The following is a 7,500-nucleotide window of genomic DNA, read 5'->3' as shown; positions in this document are numbered from 1 at the left end:
GCACTCAGATTTCTGTCAAATGTTATGCATATTATTCACATAGTTTTGAATTGATCCTGCATTTTTGTGTAGCTTTGAGATTTTGATGATATGATTGTATATTTTTCAAATGACATTGTAGGATAAGTATGAAAGACTGGAGCTGGCTGGTTTGAACATAAAACATGTAGAATATTTGAGCCTGATATGGCTTGTTTTACTCTTTAGTATTCGGATTACTCTGCCAGATGTAATGCTTATTGATTCACATTGTCTGAATTAATCCTGCATTATTTCATAGCTTTGAGATTTCAATGATGTGATTGTGTATTTTTAGAATGACATTGTAGGATAGGTACGAAAGGCTGGATCTGGCTGGTTTGGAGATAAAACCGGTAGAATATTGGAGCCTGATATGGCTTGTTTAAATGCTAAAGCATTAAATATATAAATGATAGTAAGGTTATGGTTGGAATATCATTTAATTAAAAGTTTGTTTGTTCATAGCTAACAACAACAACAACAGAAGCAGCAATAAAAAAAAACGGATAAGCTACAACTTGTTAGGAATGTCCCATCTATACTTCTAAATAATTGACATGATTATGGTTTGAATATCTTTGATCATAGGTCTGCTTGATTAGGGCTGACCTGGAGCTTAAATAACAATAACATAAATTTGTGGAAAATATTTTTTCTGAAAGATCTTAAAATAGTTTTTTCTAGATTTGATTTATGTTATTTGTTGTTTGTAATTATTTCGTATAGTTTGAATCTTGGTTGTAGATTTCCTTGAATATTTTGTAGTAATCTTTTGTAAATGACATATGTGTAAATGTAAATGTGTGTGCGTTGATTCTCCAGAAGTACTCAGTTCTGTTATTTGTGAGTGGAATTAGAAAGAAACTGTGTGGGGAAACTGATGGTGTGTTTGCAATCATATGTATCTGTCTTGTAACTTCATTGTTCAACAAATAGAAATCATAAGGTAATGACTAAACTTAAAAATAAGTACAGAGGTCAAAATAAATGACTAAACCCTAATGAGTAAGGGGGATGGGTGTTCTGAGAGCACTATGGCCCTAATAAGAATTGGCTGGAAAAAGTTCAAGGAGCTATTATCTTTGTTGGCATCAAAGGACTTCTCACTTAGAAGGAAGAACAGATTGTGTGATGCTTGTATGCAAAGTGTGATACTGCATGGTAATGAGATGTAATGCTTGAATGCACAGGATGTGCAGAGATCAGACAGAACCAAAGCAAGCATGCTTCACTGGATGTGTAATACTCATGTGCATGAATGACAGAACATAAATGAACTCAGAGCAAAACTGAACATATGAGGAATCTGGTGTGTGTACAAGAGAGAGATCACTCTGATGTGGACTTGTGATGTGTATGGATTAGAACAGTTGTATAGAAAAGTGCTGGTCATTTAATGTAGATGGATTTGGAGTAAAAGGGGGACTATAACCTCACTGCCATTACCTTGTTTCCATTTTTGTCTGTGGTATTCAGTCTTTTAAGCTTTCTGTGAATCATTTTTTGAATTTGTAGGCTTCTTCTTTCCATGATTTTGTAGTCCCTTATGCTACAATAGCTTCAAGCGTTGATAGGGATAAAATCAGATGAAAAATATATATACATGATCTGATCAGTAGGTATCCAGATTGTTGCCATAGTAACAAAGCTAAAGCACACAGTAAAACCATGTGGCACAGATTGACCCTGAACTCTGTGAGTTTTGATGTTCTAGCTCACTTCTGTTGTTTACAGCAGTGCTTTGAAGGATGGCATGTAACATGTGATCGTTATATTGACCATGACAAAGTTGAGCAGAGAATCTGCTGGCAATACCTACTCAGAGGCATGCTTGAAAGTTTTCATCATTCTATATATATATATATATATATATATATATATATATATATATATAAAGCCCTGATAAATTTACAGTTAGAACAGCTTTGTTCATATATCTCTGGTGTATGAGAGTTTACTTGGGTCTGAACAACTACAATATCTTGAGTATACTGAAGTTATGTTGTGTGCCTTTTTTATATATATATAAGTTTGTTCCCTCATGGAAGGGTTGTACCTAGTACCTTCCCTCAGGCCCTCTGAAACCAATGGGGTTGATGCAGTTGATGTTTTTTTTTTCAACAACTGCAAATTGACAGTCACAGAAAGACCATGGTCATAGAGAGAATCTGAAACGGCTGGCATTCTTGGAACATAGTCATTGGTAGAGGGATGGAGAGGTACTTACAATGGGTGATGATAGAAGAGGTGTTGTGTGAGTCAGTATTGTTGTTGACAACAGAATAAGACCAGCCAATGCTGAAAAGAAGGGACCATTGTAGAAGCTAAAAGTAGAAAAGATAGAGTGCGGAAATGGCATGTCGGTAAATCACAGAGAGACGGGAGTGACAGTTTTTGCAATGTCTAATATGAAGGCCATCCATTCATGAAACTACAGTGTATGTCAAGATAGCAATTCTTCGATGTCCTTCTCTTGTTCTACCAAATCACCAAAAGTTCAATTCTACACACAGTATCATCAACTGTGCTACAGACAACATTCCCATCCAATCTTTTGTCCTTCCATTCATATCACACAAGTCTGCAATTTCTTTAGTAACATAATTAAATATGAACACATCTACAGGCAATATGACAATACCAAAGTAATTTTCCCAAGCACTTGCACCATGCTGTTCAGTATTTCCTTATCAGTATAGAAAAAAAAAACTGAAGCTGTAACTACATCATCATCTCACAAAAATAAAGCCTCTCTGAACCATCAAACCATCTTTCTCTCTCTCTCTCTCTTCCCTCTCTCTCTCATGCACACATACGAGGGGGTGCTGAAAAGTTCCTGGCTTTAAGGTTTTCATGAAAGGCCTGGTTGGAAGCCCAACCTTCTGAGTTCTTTTACAGGGCTTAAAAAAAAACTGAAAGGACCACTGCATTAAGTTTGTAAATGTGAGCAGGGAATATCATCATCATCATTTCGCGTCCGCTTTCCATGCTAGCATGGGTTGGACGGTTCAACTGGGGTCTGGGAAGCCAGAAGGCTGCACCAGGCCCAGTCTGATCTGGCAATGTTTCTATGGATGCCCTTCCTAACGCCAACCACTCCGTGAGTGTAGTGGGAGCTTTTTACGTGCCTCCGGCACAGGTGCCAGACGGGGCTGCCAAACAGCCACGGTCGGATGGTGCTTTTTACGTGCCACCTGAATAAAATCATAATTAACTGGTCCTCTTGTATTTTCCTTTTACCCAAAGCCAGGAACTTTTGAGCACCTCCTCATAAATAGGTGAGTAGTACAGTGGGGTGTCATCCTAATGATCTAACGTAGCCAACAGCTATAAGAGTAAAGAAGACATCTTAGAGGGAGAAACTACAGAGGTATTAAACTGTTGGACCAGGTTATGAATTGGATATAAAATGAGAGTGATGAGAAAGAATAACCTCAAGAAAATTAGTTTTAGTTGAAGAACACTTCATTATATTCCAAACACCAGATTGATAACGACAGAGTTAGTTATTTTATTAAATCCCTCCAAATTCTTCATTATTTTCAAAATTAATTGAATGTTTCTTTCACCATATAGTGACAGAAAGGTTAATGTGGTCCGGTTTAATGTAATCAGGCACCTTGACTTTAATCAAGTTTGCTGGGTCTGAAGAGAGAGACTAATGAGATTTCAACTTTCGAAAGTTCACCGACCAATCAAATTAACTTATTTTGTTATCAACCTGAGACTGCCTTTGCTTCTAAACTGTCCACTTTAAAGTGATCATATTTAAAGTAGAACTTCCCATCATAAATTTAGCTGAAAACCTTTCAGTAAGATGTCCTTCTTCTACTCTCCCTCCAAAAGAAACATTAGCTTAATGATGAAATATGTTGTCTTACAAAATCCTTGAAAATTATTCGTTGTTCTTAAAATTAATCGAAACCAAAGAGGAACCATATTTCATAAGAAATATGCCCACAAAAGGGTTAGTACCTGGAAGAGCATTAACATGTCATGGCCTGTTACTGGAACTTACCAATGAGCTGCATATTTCTGGTCACATTGCATGTTCTTTGATTACAAGGAAATGGAATATTTTTGCATTTTTACAGTATTTCATAATTAAGCTTTAATATTAGGCACTCACATTACTTAGATATCTTCGAAACCTTGTCAAAGGTACAGAATAAAATATTTTCTCAAATTATGAAAATGTATCACCTATTGTGCATATGGTCATTGTGGGAAGTTTGGGATGAGCTACCAGTGGCACATGTGGTGGCTAACATGTTGAGATTCATTTCTTGAAAGATATTTTGGACATTCATAGTTAATTGTTAAATTAAACTACTTAGTAAGTAAGTTTTTATGCACCCCCCCCCCCCATGCCTGCATTAAACATGCTAACACCATATTTACTTGTGTATGTCATCTCAGAGTAAATTACTTTTGGCAATTTGTCTTTTTAAGATGCCTATTCATGTACATTATTGTACATGCTTGGAATTGCTTCCCCTACTTGCAGAAATAATTTTTGTAAAATACCATCCATTAAGTCTAACAATGTCTTTTTCCTGACCATTTAAGTATTTCTGACTATATTTTTCATGTTCACTACATTAAATATGTTGAGACTAGCTTAACTATATTAGCAGCGAGCTGGCAGAAATGTTAGCATGCCGGGCGAAATGCGTAGCCGTATTTCGTCTGTCGTTACGTTCCGAGTTCAAATTCCGCCGAGGTCAACTTTGCCTTTCATCCTTTCGGGTTTGATAAATTAAGTACCAGTTACGCACTGGGGTCGATGTAATCGACTTAATCCCTTTGTCTGTCCTTATTTATCCCCTCTGTGTTTAGCCTATTGTGGGTAGTAAAGAAATATATATTAGGGTCATACATGTATGACTCATGTCTTTGATCTGAGACTGTATTTTGAAACTGAAACATTTACATTGTGGAGGAGTCAATTGAGTTCTCTAAAAACACACAAAATTTCTTCTGTTTTCATTTTATATTTACTTTATGAGTGGCTTTTCCATGATGTATTATGTATTATTCTGAATAAACCTGACATATTGAAAAAATATAAATGTAATATTGTCGTGACTATATCACTAATGAGTAGACTGCCTAAGTATTTCAATTAATTTTCATTATAATCAAGACTTTAGAGGAATTTAATAAAATATCTGTAACATTTTATATTGTTTTATGTGTTATGTGTATATTTGTTGGTGTCGACCATTAGAAATCTCATGATATTGTTTATGTTGTGATAAGATTTTAATTGAGATTTTAATTAAAATATGAAGTCTTTAGTAAGTTGGGCTGGTGTTGAAAAGTTTTAAGGTATTTTATCACTAAACATGTTGGAAAGATAACATAGTGGGTGGATGGTAGATTTGGTAGAGAGTCAGAGTATTTTGTGGTATTTGGTTACATTCCTTTATGTCTGAGATCAAACCCAACCCTAGTTCCCTTTCCCTTTCATCATCCTGAATTTGATATAAAAAAATAAATATCATTTGTTTGTCATGTTTGAAATAGCAGCTAAATATTCAATTTACATCTTTCTTATTACTTTACTGCCCATAAGGGGCTACACACAGAGGGGACAAACAAGGACAGACAAACGGATTAAGTCGATTGTCTTGACCCCAGTGCATAACTGGTACTTAATTTATCGACCCCAAAAGGATGAAAGGCAAAGTTGACCTCGGCAGAATTTGAACTCTGAACGTAACGGCGGACGAAATACGGCTACGCATTTCGCCCAGCATGCTAACGTTTCTGCCAGCTCGCCGCCTTACAGCTTTCTGTCTTCAGTAGGAGACATCCAGTGCATTACATTTGAATAAAAAAAATGGTATGATCATGGCTAGAATATCATTTGATCATAGGTCTGCTCAATCGGAATTGACCTGGGGTTAACCAACAACAAATATTAGGGTTCATGTAATTAACTATATGCGAGAACAGAGGTTCTCAAGCTTCTACTTCTGGTGTACTCCTTCTTCATGTCTGGCTGTGCTGGTATACTTCATGTGAAGAATATAAGCATAAAATGTTTGGATGCCTTGGAACATGTATTATTTGTTATGAATTTCATTTGACTCTTTAGCATTCATATTACTCTTGTCGAGTGTAATACTTATTTATTCACACTATTTCAAGATAATCAAGCATTATCTTGTGTGTGAGCTGAAAATTATTAACATCTTTTTAAATGATTTATTCCAAATATAGTGAATTCATATGGTGCCATTTATTGTCAGTATTTTTTTTTTTAATTCAAGAAAGGCCAGGTATTGGTTAAACAAGAATATAATGTGTTTGTCTATATTCCAATATTTTCTCTGTAGATTTATTTTTAATGTATCATGGGTTTTTTCAGTTAACCTTTTAACTTCAATTTAATATTTCATTTATTTCAGACTGGGGATAATATTACGTGGGAGACCCATAAAGTGACCCTCACAAAGGTGAGTTCTTATTCATTTCATTTTGTTTTTTGTTTTTTATGACACTGAAATAACTATAGCTATATTTTATATATCACTGTATCAGCTAGACTATCAGATGTTGTTATACACTGCTAGTCACAATGTGCTTCCTTGCATTGTTGTAGCTGTTAAATGTTACCACCCTACTGTCTAGATGGGCAGACCAACATTCCCTCTGAATGTGATGCTAGCTCATCATAGGGTTACCTATTTACAGTAGAGTAGACTGGTGCAACATGAAATGAAGTGCTTTGCTCAAGAACACAATGAATTGAAACCACAATCTTGTGATCATGAATGCAACACCCTAACCACTAGACCATGTGCCTTCAGTATATACTTCATATATATATATGTATATATATATACATACACACACACACTCTCAGAGTGGTTGGCGTTAGGAAGGGCATCCAACCATAGAAACTTTACCAGATCAGATTGGAGCCTGATGCAGCCTTCTGGCTCGCCAATCCTCAGTCAAACTGTCCAACCCATACCAGCATGGGAAGCGGAGTTAAACAACAATGATGATGATGATGATATATATATATATATATATCATATATATATATATATATATAAATTTCTTATAGCAGTCAGTTACAAGCAGAGTTTTGGTCAGTTAGCATCTGAACCACACAACCTCAAATGTTCCTAAAATTTATATCTACATCTTTATCTGTATATTTACCTTCCCTAAAATGTTATTACTTGATCTGAAAACTTTTATATTATTGGTAAACCTATATAAATTAGCTGAAGAGTACTCAGCATCTTAAATCTGCTGTAATATTTACAGCTTTTAATAAAATGTTGTAGTATGAAACAATCGTACTAAATTACCGGAATCATTCTTGTTGCTTATTTTATATATATATATATATATATATATATATATATATATATATATATTTTAAATTCACTAGTGTATAGTGATGGTACCTTGGCACTGCTACTATGCAGAATATACAACACATTATATCGACACACA

At 35.1% G+C, this 7,500-nt stretch overlaps 1 protein-coding gene across 10 annotated transcripts in view; it reads left to right on the top strand.

The window, feature by feature from the left end:
- LOC115223434 (tight junction protein ZO-1) overlaps positions 1-7,500 on the top strand; it is an 832,981-nt gene that overhangs the window by 636,824 nt on the left and 188,657 nt on the right. For all 10 annotated transcript variants that reach the window (XM_029793980.2, XM_029793979.2, XM_029793984.2 and 7 more), the window contains one exon: positions 6,438-6,485. In XM_029793980.2, the coding sequence (XP_029649840.1) occupies positions 6,438-6,485 (48 nt within the window). The remainder of the gene's footprint in view (positions 1-6,437; positions 6,486-7,500) is intronic.

Source organism: Octopus sinensis, linkage group LG23 (assembly GCF_006345805.1).
Source record: "Octopus sinensis linkage group LG23, ASM634580v1, whole genome shotgun sequence".
Lineage (NCBI taxonomy): Eukaryota > Metazoa > Mollusca > Cephalopoda > Octopoda > Octopodidae > Octopus > Octopus sinensis.
The sequence above is the reverse complement of the archived record's forward strand: the minus strand, read 5'-3'. Positions and strand labels throughout refer to the sequence as shown.